The sequence below is a fragment of the Corapipo altera genome, unplaced genomic scaffold (assembly GCF_003945725.1).
Source record: "Corapipo altera isolate COAL_440 unplaced genomic scaffold, ASM394572v1 22, whole genome shotgun sequence".
NCBI classification, from domain to species: domain Eukaryota; kingdom Metazoa; phylum Chordata; class Aves; order Passeriformes; family Pipridae; genus Corapipo; species Corapipo altera.
The window spans coordinates 3796374-3811326 of NW_020884886.1; the positions used below are offsets into that span (position 1 = coordinate 3796374).

The following is a 14953-nucleotide window of genomic DNA, read 5'->3' on the forward strand; positions in this document are numbered from 1 at the left end:
TTTCAGTAAGGAAAAAGCATGTGCTATAGAACTCAAATACACAGAAATTATGCTGAAGTGAGGAATAAACAAAAGGTGATACCTGTCATGTTTTCTAGATCTGTTTTAATATTTAACTTTTGATTTTGTAAGTTAGCACCCTGATGCAGGGTAGAGGGCCATCACTGCAGATGAGTGTCCAGCACAGAGCATGTTCTTTGAGACACAAATGTATTTCTTGCAGCTCCTTTATAAGGGAGTAATTTAAGAAATGTCTTTTTTTTTTTTCCTTTCGTAAAGATGGAACAGTGTTGAAAGTGGCGAAGACTTACATAGGTGCTTCTGGTCAGGCAAATGCACCCTTCCCTTACACACAGGAGGCCCAAGCAATAGCCTTTTGCAGGAAGAAAGAGCCACAGCTGAACACTCCAGGCACAGGCTGCAGCCAAGGACCATGTCTTGCCCTGCACTGGCTTTCCTGGTCCACACCTCATGCAGAGTGGAGGGGGTCCTCCACAGATGCTTGTGTTCATTTGTTGGCAGCAGCTGTGCCTGACAAAAGCCAGCCTGGTCTCAAAGGACATTTGGCATTGCTTGCCAGTGTAGGATGACAGCCTGAAACCTTAGGCGTTTTCAAAGAGCTATTCCTACAATAAAACCTTAATCACAGGTGTTACAGAGGGTTTGAGCAGTGGATTTGTAATGGTAAAATCAGGCGTGGGTGACACACAGTTTTCGCAAAACAACAGAAGGCACACATTGTCTTCCACAGCCACAGTCACCTAAACAGTACAAGGACTCCCAAACTCTAAGAAGTTGATTTCACTTCAGCATTTCAGGTCAATGGCTTTGAAAAGAAAATCTGCAGAAGCAGTTGGAAGTATCTTGCCTCACCAGGCTGTTGGTCTTGTTCCTTTTACATACACTGCTGTCCATTTCTTTGTTGCCTATCTGTGGCAGGTATTTCACTTGTCTGAATGAATTGGTTGGGAAGGGGAAATACAAAGAAATTGCCAGTGTTTCTGGAGAAACATTCAGGTTCAGGTACATTGCATTCTGCATAACCATTTAATAAGTAGGGAAATAGGCAGAGAATATTTCAGGCTGAGAAAGACTTAGGGGCAAAAAGGCTAATGTGAAGTGGGATTAAGAAAAGGCTGCAGGAGATGACTCACACCATGCTTAGCATTACAAGATAGGCATCTTAATCAGAACAGCCAGGGCATTTTTACAGCACAATATCAATTTGCTGCTTTTTTTTCCTGAATACCAGTTTTATACAGTCATGCTGCATGTGAGCAAATTGCTCCCTAGCAATTTCTCAGCCTATTTCAATCAGATTTCAAAGAGGAATGGAGGCTTTAGAGATAACAGTTTTCTGTTTATTTCCTTAAATTGGCCATAGGAACAAGTGAGAAATCCTATAAGTGCCTCTGCTAAGGCAAAAGCTGGTGAGTGCCCTCATATCTGACTAAATATAACAGGATCCGCATGGGAGTAAGCCTTTATAAATTTTCAAGAGGGGTAAAAAGCTTTCATCACATCTCATACTGTCATCATTGTAAAAACCAGCATAGCATAAGACATGTCTTACAGAAAACACTAAATTTCCTTGGTTCTGTTACTCAGCAAGTACTTTGCTTGAAGGTGACTCCATCTTTTTACACTAAGGTTAAAGAGTGGTTTGAATTCCTAGTAATGAACCTGGTAATGAAAGCTTACCACCAACCAAAATTCTGGTTTTTTCCATTTCTCTCACAGTCTAAATGGCTAAGGAAAAACCACATGGAAAGCCTTTGATACAGTCTTGAAACCAGAAATCAGTGGAACTGAAAAGTCTTTGTAGTACTTCACTGAAGTTATAATTCTACACAAAATAAAAGCTGGAAACTAGAAGAGGAAAGTAGCACCAATGAATGTCTGGCCATATCTGTCAAACTCTTAACATTTAGTTTGTTGAAGCTTTGATATCCAGACTGTGCCACAGAGTATCCTCACCCATCACTTTTCATCAAAACAGAGGATTTTTGCAGCTCTAAAAGCTTTCCTGCCTTCTTACAGCTCCAGATAAATGCAAGGATGACTCTTCTGACTCTTTCTTAGTGGTGAAGACTGTACTTATGGCTTTTGCAGTATCTTTGCATTTCCAAGAGGTGAGGAAGGCACACTGGAGAAAAAGTAAGCTGGTGGATGGTGCCATAGCCTCTTCATAAAGGGAAGGAGAGCATTTTTCTTGTACAGTTTCTTCTTGTGAGGAGACTTGATGTGTGGGGAGGAGGGTTCAGAGGCAGAACAGCCCCATGAGCCGAGGTGAACCAAGACCAGATTCATTAGTGTGCAAAGGTGAAATCTTTTCCCCATCTCCCATCTTTCCCTTGACCTCTTTATGCTCTGTATCACATAACTGTGCAGTGCTGCTCATCTCATCTAAGCAGAGTCACTGAACTAGTCACTCAGCTAAAGCTAACCTGTACAAACTGCTGAGAAAAGTTTAATCTAAATCCTCATCCCTCTGCATAACTTAAATACTTGAATCAGGACTATATGAAATGTTTTCTGGTCTGTTTTGAGAGATTTCTAAGCTTATACATTTATCAACTACAAAGACAGAGATCAGTGCACTGGTCCTGAGCCCAGTGTGGCCACACACAGGTTATTGTGTCCTGTTTACTGCCTAGACAGGACTGCTGTGCACAAGCTGCTCAGGGCAATAGACTTAGCTCCTGCTGGCTGTTGATTTGTAACAAAAAACATATCATATCTGAAAAAACAGCTCTGATCCAGTGCCTGGGACTTCTCTGTCACAGTCTCACAGCTGGTGTGGAGGTACCCTGCAGATGCCTGCCTGCTTCATGTGCAGGATGGTGTAGTGCTCCTTGTGCTGTGAAAAACATCAGTGTCAATTCCTATTTCTTGGGCACATGCTTTTACTCCTATGCTAATAATCAGAACTGTGGTAATGCACTGGCCTTCGCTTCCCCCAAATTACATTTTCGTAACTTGATAATTTACCAATATTTCACCATTGCATGAGTGTTAGGTGTTCTCTGAGGATGTGTGCTAGAAAAAGGCTCTCGAGGCCAACACCTATGTCTTAATATATGATTTTTTGAATCCCAATATATCTAGTCTTAGGCTAGTCATCTGCTCAGGCAATGACAATTCCATATACAGAAAGAATTAAAACATCAGATGTGTAGGAAGCCATAAATAGGACAAATCACACGTAGACTTAGTCAAGGAAGCTTGCCTAACTTTGGTTGAACAAATGACCTTCAGGAGATGCCTTCTATCCTTCAGCTCAGGGGAAGTTTGAATTAATAATTTAGCCAAGATGCTTAACCTTTAGACACAGGTGAACTGAATTTTACTCTCCTAGCTTTCAATCAATCATGCATTTTAAATATATAATTAAAAAGTATCAAATGGTCTAAAAGCCAGAAGGCAAGAACTTCAGCGGTCACTTACAGAGAACTCTAATTTTAAACAGACACATTTTAGAGGAACTCAGAATAGCAAAGCAATTAAGTATGTATCTAAATACTTTAAAACTGACATTATGTGTTCCCTAGTAAGTCATAGCCACAATGGTGCAAATCAATCATATATTCTTCTCTCAAGCTGTGACGATTTACAGGAAGTAATGCAGCTGAAATTTTCATTAATTTGCTTCACAAACCCAAAGGGAACCTGACCAGAAGCAGTGTAGAGATCAAGCTCCTGCTTAAAACAGCATCCAAACAGCATCCTCCCTCTCCCATGTTTTCCACTGCTAAAACACATATACTGTCAAAAAAAGAAATTGATCACAAACACTGTATGCTTTTACAACTTAAAATCCTTTTAATATACTATTAGTCAACCTTAATGTGTGACTTTTCTGACTTTTCTTACATTTTTTTAATGGTTTTGAAAACTTACCCATATAGGGTTTTGTGCCAGCCATAGAAGAAGCTTTTTCTGAGCCTTTCACTATGGTTGCTATGTTAAAGTCGGTGATATGAACATGTCCTGCAATTACACAAAGTGGAAACAGAAGTTAAAATAGCACTTCATACAGATATTCCTCTCTTTATTTAACATTTAAGTGATAACGGAAAGAAAAGTAATTGGAAAGATTCATAGCATTAATGAAAACTTATTATTAAATATTACTCATAACTAGAAAAATCAAGTTGGAAGCAAAGTGATGGAATACTCTTCCTGTGTGGTTAAACCTGCTACCTGCTTGCAGTATTGAACTGGTTTGGCTGATCACCCCTGAATCTTTTCCTGACATGAACAAACTTGAGAAATGGGCCCATGAAAACCTCATGAAGTTCAGCAAATCTAAGTACAAAGTGCTGCATCTGGGTCAGGGCAATCTCAGACATGAGTACTGGGAGATGAACTCATTGAAAGCTGCCCTACCAAGGAGGACTTGGGTGTTCTTGGGAATGAAAAGCTGGACATGAGCCAACAGTGTGGGCTTGCAATCCAGAAAGCCAATTGTATCCTGGTCTGCGTCAGGAGCAGCATGGCCAGCAGGCTGAGGTGATTCTCTGCCTCTATTCTGCCCTCGTGAGACCCCATCTGGAGTCATGTCTGCAGATCTGGGGTCCTCAGCACAAGAAAGACGTGGACCAGTTGGAGAGGTCCAGAGGAGGTCATGAAGATGATCTGAGGGCTGGAGCACCTCTCCTATGCAGACAGGCTGGGAAAGGTGTGGTTGTTCAGCCTGAAAAAAAGAAGTCTCCAGGGAGACCTTATAGCAACTTTCCAGTACCTTAAGGGAATTTATAAAAAGGATGGAGAGGGACTTTTTACTTGGTGATAGGACAAGGCAAAATGGTTTTAAAAGAGTTTGAAAGAGGGCAGGTTTAGATTAGATGTTAGGAAAAAATTCTTTGTCAGAGGGTGGTAAAGCACTGAAAGAAGTTGCCCACAGAGGTTGTGGATGCTCTGTTCCTGGCAGTATTTGAGCCAGGTTGGATGGGGCTCTGAACAACCTGGTTTAGTGGAAGGTTTCCTGCCCATGGCAGGGGGGTTGGAAGCAGATGATCCTTGAGGTCCTTCCAACCTTAACCATTCTGCCATTCTATGATTCCATCTGTTTTCTCTGAGCAGTAAAGTAGAATGCAGAAGCAGTATGTGAAGCTGTGTGTGAAATTTATCTCTCCTTATCTCCAGCTACAGCCACCTCTCACAATGTCAGGTGCTCATGGCACTCTCTACTGTCTCATCCACTACAGGCTACCATCAGGCCATTTTTTTCTAAGTCTCCTCAGGGCAAAGAGGAAGACAAGTAGAAAAATGATATTTTTATCATACAATAACTATAAAATTAGATCTACAGTAACAGAACAGTGTGTATGTAATAGGAGCAGCTCCCAAACGATCATTCATTTGACAGCAGGTTGAAAGATGAATGATAAGTGACAGAAGTCAGCCTGGGGACGTGCTGCCTGACCAGTCCAACAGCTGATTTAAACTGAACTCATCAGGCTGGATGGCCCCAACCTTCTGTCATTACTTTTTTCCTTGGGGTAGCTTATGATAAGTGTAGATTAAATTGCTCCACCACAGTGAAGCAGTAGTTATTAATCCTGGCTTGCCAGATAAATTGAATATAAATCCAGCTTGAAAAAATTAAAATTAAAATTAAAACCATACTTTTAATTTGATAAGTCTTTTGTTAGGTTTTGCATCTCTGCTGTAGGACTAGTGTTATATTGTTGAGGGATGTAGATATTATGTTCTCTGTGATTACATCTGGCGATGCCATTGTGGAGGACAGAGTACAGGGAAAGGCACTCCCTTTCCCAGCTTAGCACTGCACTCAGATCAGGATTAATACATCATGTGTTGGACTAGACTCTTGAGTGACAAAGTCATGTGATTTTTTTTTTTTAATCAAGTCTCAACCTCATTCAACCCACAGAATGAATCAGAGTTTCGGCATGATGTTATTAAGTGAGGGAGGTTGTTATTATGTTTGCTGCCAAAGATGAAAAGACTGTAACAAATTACTGATGTTGGATTTTACAGTGATGCCTGATGAAGGAAGAGCTGTATCAACAAATGTTATGCTGCTCCAACAGTCTAACCTAGATCCTGCTCAAAGTCCACAGGAAATGTACCTGCCAGCCGACGATGACTCTGCAGTTACACATGTGTAAACTGAATGTCTCAGAGGACCCTAGTTTGGCCAGATCTGAGCTAGTTTTGAAGGGGAAAAGGAAGAAGGCAGTGAGCAGATGAAAGCCATCCCTTTATAAGGAGCAGGAGATGTTAAGCTGTCATAACAGGAATTAACGTTCACAGCCCAGCCTGACATCACAATTCCAAGATGGTATTCCTACTTCCTGGTGGCTGAAGTGTAGCATATTTGCAGTTCATTTCTGTCATCATAAAACACTATGGCAGAAGGCTTCTTTGAAATGGTACCTGAACCACATGTAGCCTCCTCATTGCAGTAGTGTAAAGCAATTCCGTGTACACTGTAGAATGAAATGATGCAAGGACCTCTGGAGACTAATACTTTCCTTTTTTTTGATAGATAAATAAAAGTTCTGTCACTTATATGACAGCACTGTAAGTGATGCTTCCTATTAGACTGCCAGCATGATTGCCCATTGCAAAACATCTATTGCATAACATCCATTCAGACTGATTCACATAGTTGATTTGTAATCAAAATTGCCTCTCCTGCAGTACATTGTTTTCTCTCCCTTTTATTAGTGTCCTTTTCATTTAACAAAACCAAAATAGCACACGTAAATTGTTATATGCACTGGTTGATTTTTTTTTTTGTTAAAAATGCCTTTCTGCAAGCTAAGGCATGGATTGGGAAGCATAGCTACTATGCATCCTGTTGCCAATACAGCAGCAACAGGCAGCTCCTCTACATGCAGTAGGGCACAGTGGAGCCATGTCTATACTGCTGGAAAAGCTCCACGTTTGCTCTTCCCCTCCACACGGCCACTCCATTGCCCACTGGCTGTCTGCAGGCAGCCTTTGTCTGTTGCTAAAAGGGCTGCTAATTGGTGCTGGAGGGAAAAGAAGGTGCTCTGCAGGCAGGTGAATGGTTGTGCTGCTGCAGGGACCGCACACAACCCCTGGTGGGAGCTGGGAGCATGGGGAGGGGCTGAGTCTGGGACAGAGCCAGAGAAGGGGGTGAATCCCCTGTGCCTGTCAGCAGTGGAGGAGGGCTGGAGGGTGTCGAGGTGTTTTATTTTTTTTGCTTGTTTGGTTTTTTGTGGGCTGTGGGTTTGGGCTTTTTTTGGCTTTTTTAAATGTTCTTCATTCCTGGTGTGAATATTCCAAGAAACAGTTAGACCCCAATTCTCTATAGGAGTCTTTCTTATCAGCCTCTAAGACCTGTTTTTACTGCAACTGTTGTGCATAGGAAAAGGGAAGGTTGCTATTGCTGCAGTAAATATTCTGGGACACCTCATACTGTTTCCAAAATATCTGTTCATGGGGACTTATTTCCGCCTGAGCTTCACACCTTATACTTGATCTCCCTTTCTGGATATGATTGTGAACAACTAAATGTCAAAACCAAGTCTATACCGTGGTACAATATTGAAGCAGAATGTCAGTGCCACTTGGATTTAACTCTTACAGACTGTGAAGGCTTCCAATAAGGCTTTAGCAGAGTAAGTTAATACCTGCAGTACAGTGTATAACTTTGGAAAGCTTTATGCCATGTGACTTTTATGCCTCGTTTTTTCACATGGTCTGAAATCACAGTATCTGAGGTAAAACAGCAAATGATCATTGTTTGGACTATTATTTAATTTTTGAGCAAATTATAATGACTATTAGAACAAGTCTTGAAAGGTGTCTGGGGTTGACTGACCAACATTTAGCAGAGGAAAATGTACATGATTTCAAACCTCATTGAATTTCTCCGAGTCTGTAACCAAAGGGGTGAATTTGAGGGCAGAGAGAAGAAATATTATATTGGAGTTAATGTCACCAACTCAGCATGCATTAGAGCTGATCAGAAATCTCAGCACAGTAATATTTTGGAGCGAATTCAATCTCATTTGCCCTCAGAAGGTCAAACCCTATGAACAATTTAAAAAGCATCTCTGGGTTCATCCGTATGTATGAGAGCACAAGCTCACACACCCCCCTGAACTTGGTATGGCTTGGCAGTCTTCCACATTTCATCAGGAAGATTGGTACAACCTCAGTGTGTGGCTATAGATGGGTTCAGCAAGGCCGTGCATTTTGAAAGGTTAGGCTGCTAAATGGCCACGTAGGCATGTAAAAGTTTCAGATGTATTTTCAAAGTCTAGATAGCTTCAGGTGGATGAGTTATACTGGAAACCTTCATCTTGCTAATCAATATCAGAGGATTAAATGAGATACAGTCCCTGAAAATTGTCTATGGGTAGGATAAGGACCAGCCCTAGTGCAGACACACCAGGTACATCTTTAGTGTAGATGTCTCCTAGATATCAGTATACAGTAATAATGTTGCCAGCTCTTGTATTCGGAAGTTAATATTGGAGCTCAAATTATTAATTTATGGGTGGGTTTCTTTCATACCATTTTTGCTTTTAAGGACAAGGTTGCTCATTGACTACATCTTTTGATTTTGCTGTTAGTTTTCAAATGAGAGCTGAGATGTAATCAATGAAATACAGTTTTAATGAAAAAAATTGATGATCACAAAATAATATAATAATTTATAATAAGTTACTATGAATGCCACATTCAATTAGCCTTGCTCACTCGTAATGAAATTATTTTACTGAATAAAATCATCACTATCAGATGCAAAAATCCAATCTACAAAAACCCCAAAACCTATAAAATGTAAATAGTCCTGTTAAATCTGAAAGTGAAATATTAGATCTGTGATTTCAATATGGAGAGTCATCAGAAAACAGTTTCAACACTAGAATTAGTAATCATTCCTTGAAATTAGTAGGTAGCAACTTCAAAATTAATAAACACACAGTGAGTCTTCACATATCTGTTTTCAAGCTAAGAACCCTTACACAGCATGTTAAGGATGCTAAAAGTTCTCTTCGCTCAAGGAAACACCAGAAAAGATCTTGGAAAAGGGCAATGAAAGTTATTAAATATTTGGAAACCATAACCAGCTCAGGAAATGCCTCAGTAACAAAAAGCTGGAAGCTGGGTGAGCACCAGGGGAAAGTACCACCAAAACTAGTCTCTTTTTATATCCTACTCTGTCATGCATTTCTTGGAGACTCTTGGAGATAAGAAGCTCAATTAGATGGGTCTTTGATCCACTGTGGTTGCTCTTCTGCTCTGAAACTGAAAGACTGCATATCTGTAACACTGTGGCAAGTGAGAGGGGTAAAACTTCTTCCTGATGAGACATTAAAAAGGCTGAGGGTCTTCTACTGACAGGAGAGTGTGGAAGGAGTTTTTAAATATCTTGAATATTGTGATTCTAAGTTATTATTCATCGAATCCTGCAATTCTAGAAGTGGAACTTTTTTTTTGTTGTTTTGTTTTTGGTTGGTTTTTTTTTGCAAGAAGAGCATTTTAAAACGCACTAAAGAAACCACTTTCCCTTCATGAAGGATGGTGAACTTCTACAATTTGTTGCTCCAGGAGCTTGTAGAGGCCAATATCAGCCACAGCTTCAAAGCAGCACTAAACAAACTCGTTAACAAAGATTCATCCACATTCTAAAGGGAATATACAGAGAAGGTCTAATATCCTCCTGCAAAAATTTTGGGTGATAGAAAACACTGAAGCATTTGACAGCCAAGTGGCAAAAGGCATGTTCCATGAATAGTACCTCCTCTTGCCACCAGTTGTGACAAAATGCTGGCCAGGGTCTTGGATCTGACCCAACAGGGAGTTCTTCCTCAGTAAACCAAGCAGGGATCTTGCTGCATCTTATGAAATGACGTCCTGGAAAGTTGACTGAGAGGAAATCAAACCCTTGCAGATTTCCTGTTAACAGACTGTAATAATCGTGTGGTCTCTCTGTACAATGCAAAGCCTGAATGAAAAAGTAGAGACCTGCAATTTCTACAGAACAATCAGAAATGTTATTTCAAATGGTGCTACCAAATAGCTATAGAAAAAATGTTATCATCTCTGAAAAAAGCCAATGTACTAATCTGTTTGCCACTGCTTGTTTTCTGCATTTAGGAAATTCTACATCCATTTAGACATCATAGTTAATTGATCATGGAAAGTTTTAAAGACATCTTTAATTTCTTTGATATTTCACAAAAAAAATACAACATGGACCAGACTTATCAGATTCCAGTTCTAAATGCTGTCATTTCAGTTATATGGTTCTAAACCATTAAAATGAAAGGAATAGTAGAGGAAGTGGAATACTGTCTTTAGGGGAATTACATAATGCTTTTCTCTGTACAATACAGTAGTAGTAGCTCTCCTGAAACACTAGGTAGTTCCTTCAGCTGAGAATGGAATAGTTCTATTTCAGATGTATGTTAGCAGAACAGGGCACTGCTACCAAATTTAAAGATTAGTGTTAGTCATAAGAGGAAGACCTTTCTGGGAAAGCTGAGAAGGAAATGTAACAGAAGAGCTTTATGGATAGCATTCATTTCTTTAGAGAGGTCTAATTCCAGTTCAGAGAGTGAACCCTGAAACCATCCCTACTTTCTCTCCTCAGAGTTGGGATGGGGAACCTTTCCAGGAGATCGTGCAATCATCCTCTGACAGAGGCTGAACTTTTTTTTAAGCAGCTGATTATCCCATTCTCATGTAGCATTACTCTATTCATGATCATCAAATATTTATTTCCACTAATGCATCAGAACCTGGGCTGAGCAATGTAAAGGTGTGGCTGTGCTGAAAAGTATATGGGAAAATTCGGACTTTCTCTGCCAGAATGATTTTGAATATGTTGTATGTTTGGTTTTGTGTTTTTTTTTTTTTATTTATAAATTAGGTCAGTCATTTTTAAGGATTAAGAAGAATCTCCCATTTTCACTACTTCTGTATTCCTGAGTTATGTTCTCTAAGTGATACAGATAAATTGTAGTGAAACTAGTTTCAATGAGCAGAAATATCTGTAATATATATTCTTGGTATATGTTATGAAAGTCAGTCAATCTGGTTACTTGAAATGTAACACAATGTGAATGGCGTAAACTACATGTTGACTTCAGCCAGACTAGGTTTCTTCAGCGAAGCCAAAGGAATCTAACTCACTGAGACAAAGTCTCAGTCAGAAATGTTGTGCATATCCAATTCCATGATATTTTATGTAAACATAATTTGTTTAATATACTGTAAGAAAGACCTAGGGCTAAAGTCAAGTGTATAGGAAACTGTTGTGCCATCTCAAAGGCCATGGGCTAAAATCAAGTTCCTTCCTGTGCACCTGGTTAGACTCATATTAGGTGAATTTGTTATGCTTCCTCTGCAGCCTAACATATTTGTGGTGCATATATTCAGCATATTTTTCCATTAAATGAAATCTGATGATTTTGTAAAAATGATGTTATTATGTTGCAGCTTAATCAGAGCTTTTAGGAACTTCAAGGATAGCATTCTTCTTGCAAAATATACATCTCTAAGGTGTATATCTGTATCCTAACTCAAAACTTCTAGATATTAGTCACCAAAGAGAAATAAATACTCCTGTATAGTGAAGACATCCAAAATAAATCATATGATCTAAAACACGTGTTTCAGTTATCTGTGAAGTAAGCCTGTGGTAAATGAACACAGTACACACACTTGTCCTACTGATATCGCCCCATTTAGTGAGTTGAAGTATTTGTGTAGACCCTTTTCCAGGTTCAGAGAATTCTTTCTGCCAGACATATAACAGGTCTTTTAACCTGTTTGAATCCATGAGCTGATCAGTTCTGCTGGCCAAGATCCATCTGCACATCTGGAGAAGCATGTTGTTTCACCGCTTGTCTGCAGGTGTGCTATGAGGGAGCAGCATTCTGCTACTTTGAGGAAAAGGGGCCATCCAGCCCAAAATTTCCAAGCTGCCTACAGATAATTTTGTTGCTGAACAGCTCATAATCACAATAAATGCCTTAATTTTGCAGCATAGGGCTCATGCTCATGTAGGTTTTTCTCTGTGATACTTGAGGCTTGATAGGAAAACTCTCACAAGAGGCTGATTTTGTTCAGTAATTGACCTTGGTGAGGGGCAAGCAGAGATAAGAGTGACAGTACTTCAAAGGCTGTCAATCAGAGATTAACATACTCATGCTCATTTTGTGTTGTTGTTGACATCCTTAATTCACCCAGGACTTAAAGACAAGGCATTTCTATTTCATGCTTATTTGCTGATATTAGTGTCTAGGGAACATTAACACTTATGGGTCTCAAACATTAAATTGCTGAAGTTCTAGATGTTTTAAAACTCTAATATTACTTAGCTTCCATGTTCTCAGGGACAAACTTCATCCTTGCACGATGTTACCCCTTTAATCAACTTTAAATTAAATACTCTGCAGCTCTGCAATAGATTTTGAAATATAACACTATTGTTGGCAAAATTTCAAGATTATATTTTCTCAGAGATTATCTGCTTTTAATCAATTTCTGAAGTGAACAGAGCACAGGACTTTCCCACAGTTGTAAACACACATTTCCTTTTTCCATTTAGTCTTTTTCCTCTATGTATTTCTGTTCTAACTGATAAAAGGTTAATGTCCTTTTTACCTGTATTTTCTCATTTTTTCCTATCAACAGTTGCATGAAGATACATGAGGTTTTGGCTAAATACTTCTTCGAGACTGTATGTGTAAAATTAAAGAAATTAGCTGGGTTTTTTTTCATATCATGCCTTTTGTGTTTGAGAAAATTGAATTTACACTGGAAGTTCAAAACTCTTTATGTTGTCTAGTTCTTTTTTAATACTATTTAAGCCAGAACTACATATAGAGGCACTAAAAATTTGCAGAACTAGAGGTAAATGTCCGAAATCCATATCTAAATTTAAGAAAGTAATTTTGAATACCTACACGGGAAATAATTTGCTATGTGAAATTTCTTACCTCTTCAGAAGTTCTAAAAGAGTGAATAAAGTACTTGGTACAGTTCTACTGGTAGGCACCTAAAAAGGGATTATGATGATGCACAGAAATCTTGTTAATAAAAAAATTAACTTCTTTTTATCAAGTGTCCCTGGTGATCTCAATTCATATTCAATTCCTTTGTTTTCAGACCTGAAGTTTCAGATTTGCACATTTCTTTTGCAGTAGGAGGGAAAATTACAAAATCCACAAAGCGTTCGAGGGACTTTGCAGAGAAAGTCCAGATTTAGATAGGAATTCAACATCTAAACTGATTTACAAAGCATGAACATGCTGCTGAGATCTCAAGAATTAGAGATTCTGAGAGAAAGCAGTCAGTACTCACCATGTTCATCCAACAGTATGTTGTCAGGTTTGATGTCCCTGGAAAATAAGGAAAGGAATGCATTACATTTCATACCCAAAGGAAACCTGCAATTTTTAAGTTTTTCCCATCTGGGTATGAGGGCTAAGTCACTTAAACTATTACAAAACCAATGAAACCCATGTCATACATAAAGGCAAATGACTTTTATCTACATCCCTATTTCCCTGAGAAAACATACATACTAAAGAGGCTCTCCAGGTTTCCGTTTGTTGTGGTTTTGTTTTCATATGGTTAGCACTGACATGGGTTTGGTTTTCAAGATTATGTGATTTATTCTTTATAACAGTAGGAACAATGAGATGGAAGATTTGCATCTAGAAGGTGCCTGACTGCTTCAGGGACTCCATATTTGACAGAAATAATTTAACTGGAAACATTGGTGGTTTACCCTGTCTGCCAGACCCTGCTAATCTGCCACCCTCACATGCGTGGTCACTCACACACTGCAGAGTCCTGTGAGCTGTCTTGTTCTAATTGAGTATGTCTCCTGTTAGTCCCTGACTCCCCACTTGGCTGTCTGTACCAGCAGGTACTATGCTGTTAGGGAAATGGTGAGGGGGTAAGGGAAGATAAACATTATAACGGGCTGAAGCATCAGCTCAACAAGGTCCTTCTTGGCACAAGAGAACAACATTGCCCTAGAGAGTTTCACTTTCAGGATCATTTTCCATTGACCTAAGTTCATACTGCTGTCAGGAAGGATGGAGACAGCTTTTCCTCACCATTGTCAGGCATTCCCACTCTCTTACTGGGTTTTACTGGGTCCAGCAGTACTGCCATTGGTGTGGACCTGTTCTGGGGAAAATCCATCGCTTTTGGTAGCTGGATCAGTCTGTGATTTGGCTCACCCTGGGGCTTGGCTCACCCTGGGGCTTGGTGAGTGTGATGTGGCACTGTTGTGTGGCACTGCCTTGTTCCTGGCAGCTTGCAGTTTATGCAGTTTTGAAGCTGTGTTCTTTGGTGTGGCACTGACAGAGTGGCAGAGGCATCAGTCCATCTTGAACAAAACTTTTGCCCCTTGGGCTGAATTTTCCCCTTATCTCAAAAAACAAGGCACCATAAACTGTCAAAATAAGCTGTTGAATAAGTCTGCAAAGGACACTCCAAACATTCCCATCTGTTTAATTTCTTTTAGACAACGGATGACTTGATGGCTTGATTATTCCAATTTAACCATTTCCTAGGAAAGTTTTTTGCCAATGTGCCCATAAATGGAATAAAGAAAAAAGGAAAAAGTTGCAAAAAGAAAACGTTACACAAGAACATCTTTTTTTTTTTTTTTAAATTTTAATTACAGAAGGACTCCTCAAGTAAACATCATACAGGAATAAGATAGCAACAGCAATTATAATATATATATTGCTTGCACGATATGAGCTTAGTCATCACCCAAACTCTAAATCTTTGTTAACAGAAGAAGGAAGCTTACACCTTCCTTAGGATTCTGGATTCCACACTTTCTATTCTTCTTGAGAATCATATGAAATTATGAAGTATGCTAAGATTATGTTTATAAGTCATGTAGCAGCAGCTGGGGAGACATAGGATAAATAAGAAATTAGTCTGAATAATTCTCTGGACATTTGGA

At 39.4% G+C, this 14953-nt stretch overlaps 1 protein-coding gene across 1 annotated transcript in view; it reads right to left on the reverse strand.

Annotated features, from left to right (window-relative positions):
• The window catches only part of STK32B (serine/threonine kinase 32B), a 175297-nt gene that overhangs the window by 43967 nt on the left and 116377 nt on the right, over positions 1-14953 (reverse strand). The window contains exons 5-6 of the mRNA XM_027642940.1: positions 13324-13361; positions 3901-3990 (exon numbers count right to left, since the gene is read on the reverse strand). Of these exons, the coding sequence (XP_027498741.1) occupies positions 3901-3990; positions 13324-13361 (128 nt within the window). The remainder of the gene's footprint in view (positions 1-3900; positions 3991-13323; positions 13362-14953) is intronic.